Source organism: Phragmites australis, chromosome 1, assembly GCF_958298935.1.
Source record: "Phragmites australis chromosome 1, lpPhrAust1.1, whole genome shotgun sequence".
Classification (NCBI taxonomy): Eukaryota; Viridiplantae; Streptophyta; class Magnoliopsida; order Poales; family Poaceae; genus Phragmites; species Phragmites australis.
The window spans coordinates 6281581-6296888 of NC_084921.1; the positions used below are offsets into that span (position 1 = coordinate 6281581).

At 40.2% G+C, this 15308-nt stretch overlaps 1 protein-coding gene across 1 annotated transcript; it reads right to left on the minus strand.

Moving 5' to 3' along the window:
- Window positions 1-13166: 13166 nt before the first annotated feature.
- LOC133887303 (transcription factor bHLH14-like) lies at window positions 13167-13949 on the minus strand. The gene has a single exon (XM_062327240.1). The coding sequence runs from the start codon at window positions 13947-13949 to the stop codon at window positions 13167-13169; it is 783 nt and encodes a 260-aa protein (XP_062183224.1).
- Between the last annotated feature and the right edge of the window lie 1359 nt (window positions 13950-15308).

The window sequence follows — 15308 nt, forward strand, 5'->3', positions numbered from 1 at the left end:
TATTCATTGTTGCACATTCAATGATGATTATTTGTGTCATAAAATATTAAAAAATCATCATTGATATTTCATTTTCATCACTAAACGAAAGAGCGAGCCACCTTTTTATGACGAAATGTGGTGCGTCATAAAAAGGTGCACTTTTCGTCATGAAAATGATGCATTTCGTCATTAAAAGCTTTTCTAGGTATGGCATTTCGTGACAAAAAATTTATGGTCACTAAAGGTTCGACATTTTTGTGATCGTAAGTTTCGTCACAGATAAACTACATAGCGTCACTACTAGGCTTACGGGAACTGACAGTTTATGACAAAATGTTCATCATGTAACACCTAGAACTGACAGTTTGTGACAATATATGATTCTCATAGTGATTTTCATTGTATAGAAAAGCTTCATGGAACTAGAAACATCACATGCATCTCATAACATAAGTTCATCACACAAGGTTCCACAACATTAAACATCTACATAACTACCAAACTAGAAACATAGTTCAAAAGATTAGACACCCAAATTTACAAGACCACTCAATCATCACAAATTGCAAAAGGTACCCATTCAGATAAGTGTTGTTTAGATATTTAAAGAAGGTAGACCTAAAGTACCGATTTGTAGTGATTGGGTCATGAGGCGTATAAGAACGTTGTCAGTTCTCTTTTGCTTCTCAAGCAGAATGGACACATGTTCTTCAATTTCCTTGTTTGACTCAGTTGCTACTTCAAATCACTTCTTCAAGCTACAATTTCTTGCTGCTGAGAACCAACAGTTGCACACAACGCTTCCTCATTTCTAGCAGAATTCTCCACCTGTAGTATCTAGTCTAGGACAACCCCTTCAAGCTCTATTATGCGTGTAGTAGATGTAGCAGCAGCTAGGCTAGCAGATTGTGAACGAATGCCAATGTTATCCAAAAAGTTGGCTGGTGTACGACTGAACTTAGACGGAACATCACTAACAATGTCATCAGCACTTTTTGGTTCTGCATCTTGTTCTGGAGGTTGATCCCTTGCAGACTCCATGGCATCCTGAAAAAAAATGGAAGGGATGTGAAGATGCATAATAATTTTTGTGTATAAAAAATGTATACCAAAGTGTATGTAAGTATTAACAGATGTTTTTATACAATTCAAAATATAGGAGCTATATTACTAGATGTTTTTATACAATTCAAAATCTAGGAGCTATATTCTATAAATAAGCATGTGCAATGCATTATAGTTCATGTCCTTCAAATTCAAATGAGAGCATATGTCATGCATCATCATAAATTGTATGACTCCATCATGACAAACACATCCATTATACCACAATCCAATTGTATATAGCATACTTACAATTGCTTCCTGCACATAATCACTATAACCTTTTGTCTTGCTGTAGTTGGTTGCCTTAAAAAGATCAATGGAATCAGTTTCTTCCCCATGTTCTTGGTCCTTCTGCAATATAGATTACATTAGTTTAGAATTCTAGGACTAGCTGTGTAGTGCAATAAAGTGTTGTACAATTGAGGTTACCAAGGAAAATGTTTGGGCAACATAACACCGAGAGCCCATGGTTTGGTGAAGCCTGACTTTTCCACGATTATGTTCTTTTTAGATATTTCCTACGAAGGGGGGTTGCCCATGTATCAAACTTTGAGAGGTACAAATTTTACATCCATTATTTCATAGATACCTGATGTCTCGATTCAGTCCACTTCTCCACAAGCTTTGCCCAATCTTCTTGGCTAATACTTGGTGGTTTCCTCAAGAGAACTTCATTATCTGAAACACCATTGAAATATTTCCTTTTGAGCCTATAGCGTTGCTAATGCAGCCTACTCTTGAGCATGTCAGAAAATACTTTTTTTGCAGCTGGATCATCAACATTCATGTCAAAGCGTACCTATTCAAGTAAAACCCTAGCATGAACTTAGTGTGCTGAAAACAACTCAATGAATAAGTTATTTAGAAACTAACTTTGAAAAAAAAGGTGACTCACATCAAGATAGCTCATGTGATCTTTCACAAAGTTTCTATCAGCATACTTGTACTATTTCCAATGTGTGTATAGTGGTACATGGTCGCGCACCACAATGCCAAACTCTAAAGCTAGCTTTGCTTCCTGCATTGGTTGCTCTGGTCATTTCTTCCCTTCAACAAAAGAGATATGAAATTTACGACCCATGGATCTGGTAAGACTGTTAATCCCTCTCCCCTAGGTGGGCTTTCGATGGTCCTTGTGCATTGGTGGTGCAACTAACACAGCAAATATACACTAGATGAGAAGTAAGTCTGCAAGTTAGACTAAGTAATGAAAACAAGTTGTAATTTCATACCTTCTTCAAGCAATGGCAACTCCTCAATGTGTTCAGTGTAATGGTCAACATCCATGCTACAAGATCCCTCATTTGTTGTTTGAATTGTAGAATCTAGTTCCTGCCCTTCCACTCTCGCTGCACTGTTGCCTTTTAAAGTGCTTGTCCTGCATCATTTGCACTGGTTGGTGGTAGATGGTCTTGTACCCTAGCTTCACTCCGTTGTTCAGTGACAGGTGTGTTGGTTGATGGTGCAACCTCATGTATTGTTGCTGGATTCATTGCTTCATGAACCTGTGTGTTGACTGGTGGAGAAGGTTCCCTGAAACGTGGAGACTTTCTTATTGCCTTTGGGATCCTTGATCCGGGTGCCATTGAAGCAACTTTTGAGGTCTACATAATAGAAACGAGAATAGGCATTATATCATCAAACATCTGTAATTTCGTCAACTTAAGGAAAAGAAACGCATATATAGTACAAATAGTGATGTGCAGGACATACACAAAATTAACTAATGTGAACACCCAATATCCATGCAGAAGTTTATAAGAATTAGTAACTAAACCTTGGACCTAGCAGATATTTTTGACATCATCGGCTCTTCATCCTCTCCTTAAGTGGAATCACTTTCTTCTAACTCCTGGTTGTAATCACCAGGGTCATAGTCCGATGCTGATTCATCACTATTAATTTTCTTGCTGGGCACAACTCTGTAGTCGTTTTTCTTTTTCTTTGAGGTGACAATTTGGTTGTATTCACATGTTGTCCGGAGCATACCCAGTTCTTGCATTTTTTTAGTGTTCCTTGCAATAGTGTTACGCCGCTCGGCCTCATATTTACTGACTCGCATTCATACTAAGTTTTGTAATTAAGAAACCTTGTTTAGCATATGACCTGAGCTATTTATGAAACGTTATTTTATATTCTTATAAAGAGGTAAGTGATAAGAATGAATAACATGGTAATTTTTCAAGGCATTATTGTGTTGCTTTTGTTCTCCATCAGTACTAGAACCAGAAACAAATGCTAATCTACTTGTAGCTCACAATCAGCGGCAACTAGTAGGAACGAAAATATAAAACTCACATCACACACCACCCTAAAAGTGGGAAAACTAATCTTGCTCACACTCAAACACATGATACAACTCGAAACTACATCATGGAAAGACATGAACAGGATGCAAACAAGTATGAAGAACCAGGAGGAGAAGAGAGGACAAGTATAGAAAGACATGAACAGTGAACCTTTCTGCTGGTTAGGTCACTGCAACTGCTCCACACACCGCTGGTTCACACGCCGCTGCTCCACCCATCGCCGGTGGCCCACACGGCGCTACAACACCCATGGTCGATGACCCACCCCCGGTGGCCTCACACCGGATCTAGGGTTTGGGACTAGGGTTTGCACTGTTGCTGGCCATTTGGTGAGGGAGACGATGGCTCTAGGGTTTGGGACTAGGGAGGAGATGATTTGGTGAGGGATGAGGTGAGAGCGGGGAGAAGGCAGAGGGAGAAGGTGAGATGAGGAGAGGCCCTTTGGTCTGCCGAGAGAAAGGAGGGGATTAATTAGGATGGGCGAGGACGATAAAAGGGAGGGAGGGGAAAAGGCACCATGAGCCAAAAAAAATTGGCGCGGCCAGCGCCCTTCGCGCGCCAGAGCCAAAAAATCTCCAAATTTTTCTCTAATTGTATTTTATAATATATATGATTTGGAATGAATTTGTTAGTCTATGAATAAAGTTTGCAAATATTTTGTAGACTTTATTGGGATTTGACATGGCTATGTATGTACTAACATCAAAATCATGAGAGTTAGATGAATTTGTTTGAATGTATGAATTTTGGTCAATCTCCGAGATGGTTGTTCACATCTATGGCAAATGTATTCATGCGAAGTTTTCCATGTCATTTACATCATTAGGGCTCATACATATGTACTGAGGGGGTCAAAGAAGCAAGGCGTCGTATGCGTAGATCAGTGACTCAATGTTAGCGATGTAGGTGTAAGGTCAAGCTCTAGCTTGTATGAGATCAATGGCAATATGTTGAACATCCTGACCGTCTGACTATGACATGGTGGGCCTGCTAACAATGACTATAACCCAGCAGGAATGATTTGGGCCCAAACAACGGAGAACTGCTATCAACAGGGAAGGACCATGAGGAGAAGAGAGGGTCACTGTAATGACCACTATAAATATCAAATCTTATCATCAACAGACATATCATTTCTTCTTTGTATTTTCAGTAAGACAAATGTAGTAATTGTAACAGATGCCTATGTATGCCAGTACTAGTAATAGTGTTTATGATCGAACTACTGTTAGCTGAAAATGGCAGCTATGTTTGTTTGCTTCAGTACTACCAAGGTGCACAGTAGGAGGAAAAACAAGCTGTTCTGTCAGATGATGCCAAATCCTAAAAAAATAACGGGCTTCAGAGTTCAGACTATCATCTTTTGGCAATGTCTTGTGTCAGAAGTATGAATTTAAGTATTGAGATTTTGCTTGTTTTTGACAAACTTCTTTTGCTTGTTCCAGTTCTATGATAATATGACTCAGTAGTATATGCATCAGATGTGTGATCTGTATGCATGTGTGCCATTTTAAATCTCAACACCGACATGTAATTATCGTGTAATAGAGGCAGCTGGTATCTCAGTGTTTAAATTAATATTGTGTTTTAATGCTGGCACACGTTTTAACTGTGCCACATGATTAGCTATACCTCTGCCCATAAAAAAAGTACCTTTTGATCTCCAAATACCAACCGCCCACTATCGGATTTTAAATAACACGTGCTTTTCAGTACACACTATTGCTACTACCAGAAGTGATAGCAAAAGAACTTGGTACACAACTTCCCAAATGATGCAAACAGATCAAGAGATTAAATCCAAGGTGAGAGGGGAAAAACCCAATCCCCATATGTTTGATATTTCTTTGGGTTGTCTTCCACAGAGGTCAAACTAGGCCTTGATTTGTTGACCTCTTACATGTGATCTTTACTTCCGTTCACTGAATTAGCGAGAGGAGTATACTCTATTTCGATAACATTTTAAATAGTTTATAATTTTTAAATAAAAAATATAGAAAAAATCCCGTAGACTACGCCATTTGATGGTTGCATCCTGCATGCACGGGAAAATAACAAAGGTTACTGTGAACCACCATAGTCGACCTGCCGCCTGCAAGCGCTCCTGGCCATAGGCAGCGCCATCAGAAGGTTGCAGACTGGCCGGTACCATTTAATGGTTGAGTGGCCTTTGGCCATCTCATCTGCGCTATAAGGGTAAGCCAATGGTTTTTCTTGGGGACCAAAAAATCTCATCGTGAAGCTGATTTTTTTCAGCACTTTAACAGTTTCTCTTCACGGTTTTTTTTACGACGGGATTCCTAGGTCATTCCATTCAGGACGGGATTCTCTCTCCTTTCCCTTCACGATTCCCCTCGAAGGGAAGCTATTGGAGATGAAAGAAAATAAAAGGAATAGAAACGGGAAAGAGAATAAGAAAGGGAACGAAATGAAAGGAATATGGTTGGAGATGGTCTAAGACTAAACCTAACTGATTCCCTTCACGACCCAAATTTTCGTCGTGAAAGGATTTTCGTTCTTTTCAGCACTTCAACGGTTTCTCTTCACGGTTCCTGTCACAAAGGGATTTCCAAGATCATTCCTTTCAGGACGGGATTATCTCTACTTTCCCTTCGCGATTCCCCTCGAAGTGAAACTGTTGGAGATGAGAGAAAATAAAGAAAATGAGAACGAGGAAGGGAATCGAGAAGTGAACAAAATAAAGAGAATATGGTTGGAGATGGTCTAAAGCCACTTCGAATATTAGTTTTCTAATATTATTCCATTAAAATATAATGGGATAAGTAATTTAAAAATAAAAGAGAAAGAATTTATTTTAAAAAAACTAGTTTTTTTAAGCAATTCTATGTAAATGTGAGATAATAAATTGCTTTAAAAGATATTACAAAACTAACAAGTCACATATATCAATTAGATACTTATTTCTTAACATCAATTTTTTATTCCCCTCTTCTTTGAATATCACTTAAGAAACAAGGTATTAAAAATGACATAAGTTGAAAGTCCTAAACCACGAGTGCAAAACATGTGGTCATAAGTGCCACAGTACTCTGCGTGGGTACTGTAGCACTGACCATTCTATCCAGTCCTACAGCACTCTGCGTGGGTACTATAGCACTGGACAAGTGTGCTACAGTACTTTTGCGGTACTGTAGTACGGGAAAATCATAACCGGACCGGCGGGTACTGTAGCAGCACCGTAGCAACACTGTAGCAGTGCTGTTTACAGAGGCCGACAGCGGAATCGGAGAGAGAAAAAGATGAGTAGAAGGTAGAAAATAGGGTAGCTGCTGGAGATGAAAAAATACGGGATGCTGTAATAGTATTTTTAGAATGAAAATTTAAGGTAACTGTTGGAGATAATCTAACCCTCTAATTTCTAAGATTAAACCTCGGGAAAATAACAAAGGTTACTGTCAACTCATAGAGCCAGAAGGCTCCTGCAGAGTTCCTAGTTGTGAAACCTGCAATCAGGAACTCATTCGAACAACACCATTGTATATGAGTTCGTAGATGTATATATGGATATATAATATATGTGTTGTCTAACTTTAAACTGTCTTCTAAACTAGTTCTTAGCAGCATAGTACTCTCTTTAGTGAAAATATATACCCGACCACTATTTCTATTAAAAATATATTTCAAATAATTCTATAAATTTATGAGAATATGAAAATATTTTTTTCAAAATAAATACGAACTAAATATTTTAAAAGTTATTAATACTGATTTTTTTTTTAAAAAATCTGGATCTTTTACAAAATATAAAACATTTTTAATTGAATGTAAGACCAACCGGCAGCATCCTCGAAGAAGAAAATTGATAAGATTCAATGTCACCAGAAAGTGCACATATAGTTCATATTCTATGGCATAAAATAAAGTTGCATAAAGCATGAATCACGAATCCATTTCTTGTATTGAATACATTAAGGGCGCCGCAGAATAGAAACCTATAGGGAAAAATGCACAAACCCCCCCATAAGTCACTCCATTTTTGAGATTCACCCCCATAAGCCATTTTGTTGCAAAAACCCCCCCAACAGTAATTTAGATTTGCAAAACCCCCCAGCAATTGTTTAATGCAGAAAATAGGTTTTCTTTAATATAAAAAATATGTAAATTCTTTAATAATTTAGATAAAGGTTTTAAAAATGATTCCTTTGGTGAAATAAATAAAATAAAATATTTTTAATTCTATTAATCTTATATATATGTTTTTTAATGATAAAATAAATATTTTAATTATGTCCCTTAGAGGAATAAGGATATAATTTTATTTATTATTTATGTTCACAAATAACAATAAATCAATGGAGACTGATGCTAAATCTTGCCGAACTCTCTGCATCTACGGAAGAGAGGCCGAGCGCTGGAATGCGGTCAAGTGCCATACCAATGGGTAGGCCGGCCGGACAAATTAGAGAAAATTCCCTTTATACCATTGCAACTTATACATTTGCCTTATGTGTTATCTAAAATTAAAAACATAGAAAACCTAGAAAAATTAAAAATTCCCTTTATTTTCTAATTATTTACCATTTTTCCATAATTAAAAATATAGAAAACCTATTAAAACATTATTCTAGATTTTCTAAATTTTTCTCATAATTAAAATATTTATTTTATCATTGAAAAACATATATATATATATAAGATTAATAGAATTAAAAACATTTTATTTTATTTATTTCACCAAAGGAATCATTTTTAAAACCTTTATCTAAATTATTAAAGAATTTACATATTTTTTATATTAAAGAAAACCTATTTTCTGGATTAAACAATTGCTGGGGGGTTTTTGCAAATCTAAATTACTGTTGGGGGGGTTTTTGCAACAAAATGACTTATGGGGGTGAATCTCAAAAATGGAGTGACTTATGGGGGGGTTTGTGCATTTTTCCCAAACCTATAAGAACGATGACGCAGCATACTGTTCATTTGTTACTGTTCATCCGGTACCGGTGTCGGTGTTACTGTTCATCATGCACAAAAATCTGGATCTTTTACAAAATATAAAACATTTTTAATTGAATGTAAGACCAACCGGCAGCATCCTCGAAGAAGAAAATTGATAAGATTCAATGTCACCAGAAAGTGCACATATAGTTCATATTCTATGGCATAAAATAACGTTGCATAAAGCATGAATCACGAATCCATTTCTTGTATTGAATACATTAAGGGCGCCGCAGAATAGAAACCTATAAGAACGATGACGCAGCATACTGTTCATTTGTTACTGTTCATCCGGTACCGGTGTCGATGTTACTGTTCATCATGCACAGAAAAAACACTATGCACACCCGGCAGGAATATAATCCATTTTTCAACCTGATTTTGGCAGTAGTATGACTTCTGTACTGAGCTCTTTTTCGGTTGATTTTGCTTAGTGCACGTTGGGATTTTTTCCATATGGCTTTTTTATGTATGATATTTCGCTCCTAGATAAGACATAAGATTTTTTTATAGCAAGTTAAGATGCGAATAGTTTTAGGTATACTCATCTGGATGATGTCTTTAATAGCTTTGGCAAAAAAATTAAAGATCTTGATCCGATAAAAAAAAAGAGAAATAATCGTTAGGCTTTGTTCTAAATTCATCTTCAACTATCAAATAATATTTTACAAGAGGTTTGCAGGAGAAAACTACTGATGTTTTATGGCTAAAGCTAGAATTAATATGCATGTCTAAAGATCTGACCAGCAAAATACATCTAAAGATAAAGTTGTTCACGTAGAAATTGCGAGATGGTGGTTTAGTGTTGAATCATCTTTCGGTCTTCAAGGTGACCGTTGTTGACTTATAGATTGTGCATGTAAAATACGATGATGACTTAAGTTTTATTCTTTTGTATGTGTTCAATGTATAGTTCTTTTACAAATTTTAGAGATACTATATTATACAATTATGATACTCGAACCTAAAAAAGTTTATGCGGCCTTACATGCAAGGTGACGATGAGTAATATAGAACTATCATTTTTAGACACTATATGGTTTTTCATCATTCTCGGGGTATATCTCTATCACCGGAAAAGCAATCTCTCGATGTATAGAAACTGCCTACATATACCCAGAATATCTCGTAAACAGGAAATTTTGTCTTCAAAAATGATGAGAAAAGACTCCATAGGACATACAACGACCCCCTATATATATAAAGAGCTAGGGGATCCTGCAGAGAATAAGCCATTAAAAGTCAATACACCTCCATTGATACCATTCAAGCTTGCGGAAGCTCTGCACCTTCGAGCCTTCTGCAACATAGAATTATATTAACTACTCTTCCTGACTACGTACAAGGAAGCCCTCCCGACTAGGATTAGATCTATATAGGCTAATACAAAAAATGTTATGATTAGTAGGAGTGTTATCTTTAATGAATCTAATATGTTAGCTAATGCTCCTGTTTAGAGTTCGTAGAGTTTTAGCGTGCATGTAGAGTATTTTATTGATGCAGTGCTACTATCCAAGATACATCTATTGCTGAAAATTTAGTTATTGATCATGGTTCAAATATTGTTACACCGTCCTCTCCTATTATGCAGCTTACACAACATTCTATTGCAGTTGTTAGGTCTATGAGAAAATTAATCCACCCAAGAGGTTAATTGAAAAGTTTAATATTATTACTTCTGCTTTGAGTTGTGCAGAAGACATTGAAGCATATGCAGAACCTTCTAATTATAATGAGGCTATTATTTCTGCTAATTGCAACAATTGGATGACTGCTATGCAATATGAGATTAAGTTACTTGTGATTTAGTCAAATTACCAAAGAAGAAGAAGCTTGGTCATTGCTAGTGGATTTTGAAAAGAAAGAAGGGTACTTCTTCTTAATGAATCAGTAAGGTATAAAGTAATGTTGGTTGCTAAAGGTTATAGCCAGATTACAGGTATGGATCAGAAGATGTCTTTTTTCCTATTGTGAAGTATAGTTCTATTCGCACTTTACTCAATATTGATGATATGCAGATTATGAACTTGAGAAATTAGATATTAAAACTGTATTTTTTTTCTGGGGAGTTAGATGAAGATATTTTTATGGACCACCTTGAAGGTTTTGTTGTTCCTAGAAAAGAAAACATTTTCTGTAGATTAAAGAAATCTCTTTATGGTTTGAAGCAATCTCCTAGACAGTGGTACAATAGATTTGACTCATTTATGCTCTCTAATGGTTTTAAGTGTTTTGATTATGATAGTTGTGTCTATTTGAAGAATGTTAATAGCTCAGCTATTTATTTATTTATCTATGTTGATTGCTGCAAAAGATAAATCATAGATAGTCAAATTGGAATCACAATTGAGTAATGAATTTGAGATAAAGGACTTAGGTGCAACAAAGAAAATTCTTGGTGTGGAGATTATTAGAGAGAGGAAATCTAGCAAGTTATACCTTAGCAAGAAATGTTATATTGAGAAGATCTTTCATCGTTTCAATATGCATGATAAAAAATCAGTGGGTACTCCACTAGTTGCATATTTCAGATTATCTTTAGCTTTATGTCTGAGTCAGATTATGATATTGAATACATGTCTGGAGGTCCATATTCAAGTGCAGTTGGTTTATATATGTATGCCATAGTTCGTTGTCATTGTGATTCATCTCATACATTGAGTGTTTTTAGTAGATAAATGGTTAATCCTAGCAAAGAGCATGAGAAAGTTGTCCAATGGATTTTCAGATATTGGCGTGGTACTTCTAATGCTTGTTTGCAATTTGAGAAATCTGAAGATGAACTTGTTGGTTATATTGACTCAGATTATGCTGGTGGTTTGGACAAGAGAAGATCTTTCACAGATTATATTTTCACAATTGGTGGTTGTGCTATTAATTGGAAAGCAAGTTTGCAGGATACTGTTACTTCTAACTGCTCCCCCACGCTTGTTGTCAGTCCCTGCCACGGCCTGGCAGGGAGGCGTGGGGACATTTAATGCACATGGCCCATCGCGCGACATCCGGCACGCCTCGGGATAATATCGCGAAGCCCTAGACGCCCCGCCTGCCACCCTACTGTGTCAGGCTTGCCCTGACCGGGCGGGCACGCTGGGCTGCTCGGTGGCTGCTCGGTGGGACCTCCCCGCGGCGGCCGTTGAAAAACGGTATGATGACGAACAAGACCGGACGAGGGCGCGTTTTCAACTCTCCCCGTCACCTCGCGCAACAGTCCATGATGGTTGCTTTCCATTTATGGTGCATTGGAACTCGCGCCATCCTTTCTGGGCACGCTACCGCCCCGGCGGGTATAAAGGCGGGGCGGGCTCCCCGGAGAAGTTCGGACCAGTTTGGACCAGATCGAACTCTCGACAACCGGCGACAAAGATAGAAGCTTAGATCAGCTGAAGAACAAGGAGCACGAAGCTCTAGACTAGACAGATATTCTTGTAACTCAACAGATACTTAGAGAGATATTCTCAGAGCATTTATAGCATACACACAGGAGTAAGGTGTTACGCTCAGTGCGGCCCGAACCTGTCTAAAAATTCCCTGAGCATTTACTACTTCCTCCATCCGATCAATCCATTCCACCTGCATCTCATTTACGCCCATTTATTTCACCCGCAAAACAGATTCAGAATCATCCCCTCGGCTAAATCTCAAAGGGGGTCCCCCGGATCCCCGCTTGAGGAGTTCACCCTCCGACAAGTGCCCACCCCCAGTCTAGCCCAACGATCTCACTCCATTCCGACCCACTTAACCCTAACCCTAACCCTAGCCACCCGTGCTTCTCCCGCTGTCGCAGCTCCCATTGCCCACGCCACTCCCGCCACCCACGTCGCTCTCGCTGCCCGCTGCCACTCCCGGCCTCCATGGCACCACGCAGCCACCCGCCCCAGGCCGCCGCTCACCCGCCTCGGCACCTAGCTCCCACCCGAGGGGTCCCCGCTGGGTTCTGGGCCGAGTTGATTTTTCACTTGTTAGCTGTTTTGGGCTAGGGTTAGCTTTCAAGTTGGGTGCATTCTTGTTGCACCCGGCCCTGACCTGCCTTGTTGTCAGGCTTACTTTCTTATTAGAATTGACTATAGTTGGTTCCTGAGGACATCTGATTGAACTAACGCATTAATACAGTCAGCTTTATATACAACCCAAGTACTCCACATTATGGGTCGATGTATGCACGATGAGAGAAGGAAACTTAATTTTGAAAATGAAGGCAGGATCTAAAATCCCATTTGTTATCCTCATCCACTCGTTTGCATCCTCAACCCCCCCCCCCCCCACTCTTTCCAGAGGAGCCATGTTGGAAGGATCATAGCAATTTTTTGGGTCCTGTGAACACCTATAATAGACGGGTTCTAATTGGAACCGGCTGTGAAAAGTCATTATCACATTCAGTTTGTGGTATGAACCATCTGTAATTACCATTATCATAATCGATTCTATACTCTGCTATTTTCACTGTTGCTTGAGTGCAGTTGGTTCTGGAACCGACTGGACTTGGTCTCATCATAGTAATATTAAGGGTCTATTCCAAGTGAATGCATTTCATTTGATTCATCAGTTATTTTTTCATCTTAATCCCAAAGAAATCTCAAGAAATACCCAGAATCTGAACACGCATTAAGGCATCCGGCTAATTATTCCTTCCGGTTAGAGCAACAAATGAACTTCCGAAGCGCTAGATTGTAGCAATTGTTTTTGCGTATGCGTTATCACTTACAAATAAGCACTTGGTATATATCAATGTATCTGCGCAAATGCAGGCGACATCATGTATATGTAGTGAGAAAAAATATGCATGACCCTGGCGCCGGATCGAGCTAGCTAGGCGCTCTCCTTCAGCCTGTGGAGAAGCGTGGCGCGAAGGCGGCCCTCTCCCTGCATCCCGGCCGCGGGCACGTCCACGATTGCGTCCTGCACGGTGATGCCGCCCGCGCGGCACACGCTCGCGTGCTGCACGGGCAGGTCCAGGGCGCGGAGCGCTGCCATGAAGCTCGCGGGGGCGTGGCGCATGGTCGCTGTCGTCGTCAGGCGCAGCGCCGCCGCCTCCCGCCCGACCATCCGCACGTCCAGCCCGATACTCTCCTCGGCTTCGCCAAGCGAGAAGTACTGGGATGCCGCGCCTCCGGCAGTGGAGGTGGCTTTCGTCTTGGCCTCGACCTCGAGCTGCTCCACGCGGGCTCTTAGCTTGGCGATGTAGGCGACGGCGTCGGCGAGAAGGGACGCCTTGTCCATCCGTGACACGGTGGGAACGGCGGCCCGGAGGTCGCAGAACCGGCGGTTGAGCTTGTCCCGCCGCTGCCGCTCGGCCTCGACGTGACTGACGGCGGGCCCGGCCGTGCGGGGCCCGGGCTTCCGTCCACGCCGCCTCCTCTCCGCGAGTAGTGCCGGCAGCGGATCGCCGGACACGTTAGCGCCATCATCCCGGGGCTCCTCATGCATATCCAGCTCGACGCCGTCGTCCACCAACCAGTGCTCCGGGACCTCGCAGGACAGGAACTCGAGCACCGGTTCATGGTGGGGGCCGGCGGCAGAGAAGAAGTAGGGCGGGGCCGAGGAGGGAGGGCTGAAGGAGGAGGAGGAGGCAGGGCAGACAAGCTCATCCATTGCATTGTAAGCTCCAGTAGTGTCACTTCCTTTTTGGCATTGGCATCAGCGCGATACTGGTACTAAATAAGATGGCGCGTGCATGGTCGGTTAAGGCGGTACACAGCCAGTGAGCCCAAATTTAGAAAAGTCATCTCGTGGGCCCCATGAACAGCAGCATCAAAGCGACATTGCTAGCTTAGTTGGGGTGCGTTCGGTAGGAGGAATGGGACTTCTATTTGTTAGGTAGGGTGTCTAATTTTTTTTTGATTGGTTAAGTAGAATGATTTAATTTTTTATTTAGTTAGTAGATAAGAGCGGATAGAATATATAGTTTTTTTTGTTTGATCGGATGTATAGATATGCTAAGTCGGTTATATTAACCTCTTTATTAATAAGTGCTAAACTTATCGAATTTATGATGTATTTTATCTTCCTGTGGATTGGGTCTTTTGTTGTGCTATATAAGCACAAACTCTGACATGCACCATATACAAAATTGCGCACAAAAGAAAGGTTGACATCTTAACAAAGTTGAAATCTGCACTTTTTCAAAAAAGAAAGGATGACATCTGCAAGGCAAACGATCAATTTATTGCTGGTAATCCAGCAGAACCAGTCCTTCACCATCATGCATAACTTTTTTTTCCACAGGCTTTTAAACAGCATCTTCTAAGAACAACAGTATTACAGTTCTCTGTACAACAGAGCAGCCAAATAACAGAGAAGCACAAAGGGACTTGCATCCTATGAACTGGAAACATGCATAAAACACTCTGAAGTCTAAGGAAAACAGCATGCTTGTACAGACAATTCTGATATATTAACAAAAACTCATGCAGAAGATCCATATACGATATATTCACCATGTCAACAAAAGGTCGTAGAAAAGCTCATACAGAAGCTCCATATCTAATATCATACAGAAGCTCATACAAAAGTATTGTTGAGGGTTAGTCTGTGACAATGATTCTGGGGTGTATCAGTCGATGGACGCGTGAACAACGCTTACGATGTGCATATATTTGTGATGAACTCAAGAACACATAGGTCATTCAGGTTCAGGTCTCTCGAAGGATAACTGCCTTGCATCATATGTATTTTATTATCAGTGTTTGTAAACTGGTTACAGATGAGTCCTCCCCCAAAATGCTAGACCCGTTCTCCTGTGTCCAAAAGTAGTCGACCTATCTTCGCTAAACCTTCCACCCTTAGGCTATTATAATGGGCGGTGCATGTGCCCCTTTTGCTCTGATGAAGCTGTTGAGCACGTCCCATCCGCCGGACACCTCCACATTTACCTCACGCCGGTCAACCAGTCTGCCCTATCCCATCACCGGCCTTGCACGCGCGTCTGTGAAGCAGCCTAACACGCCTATC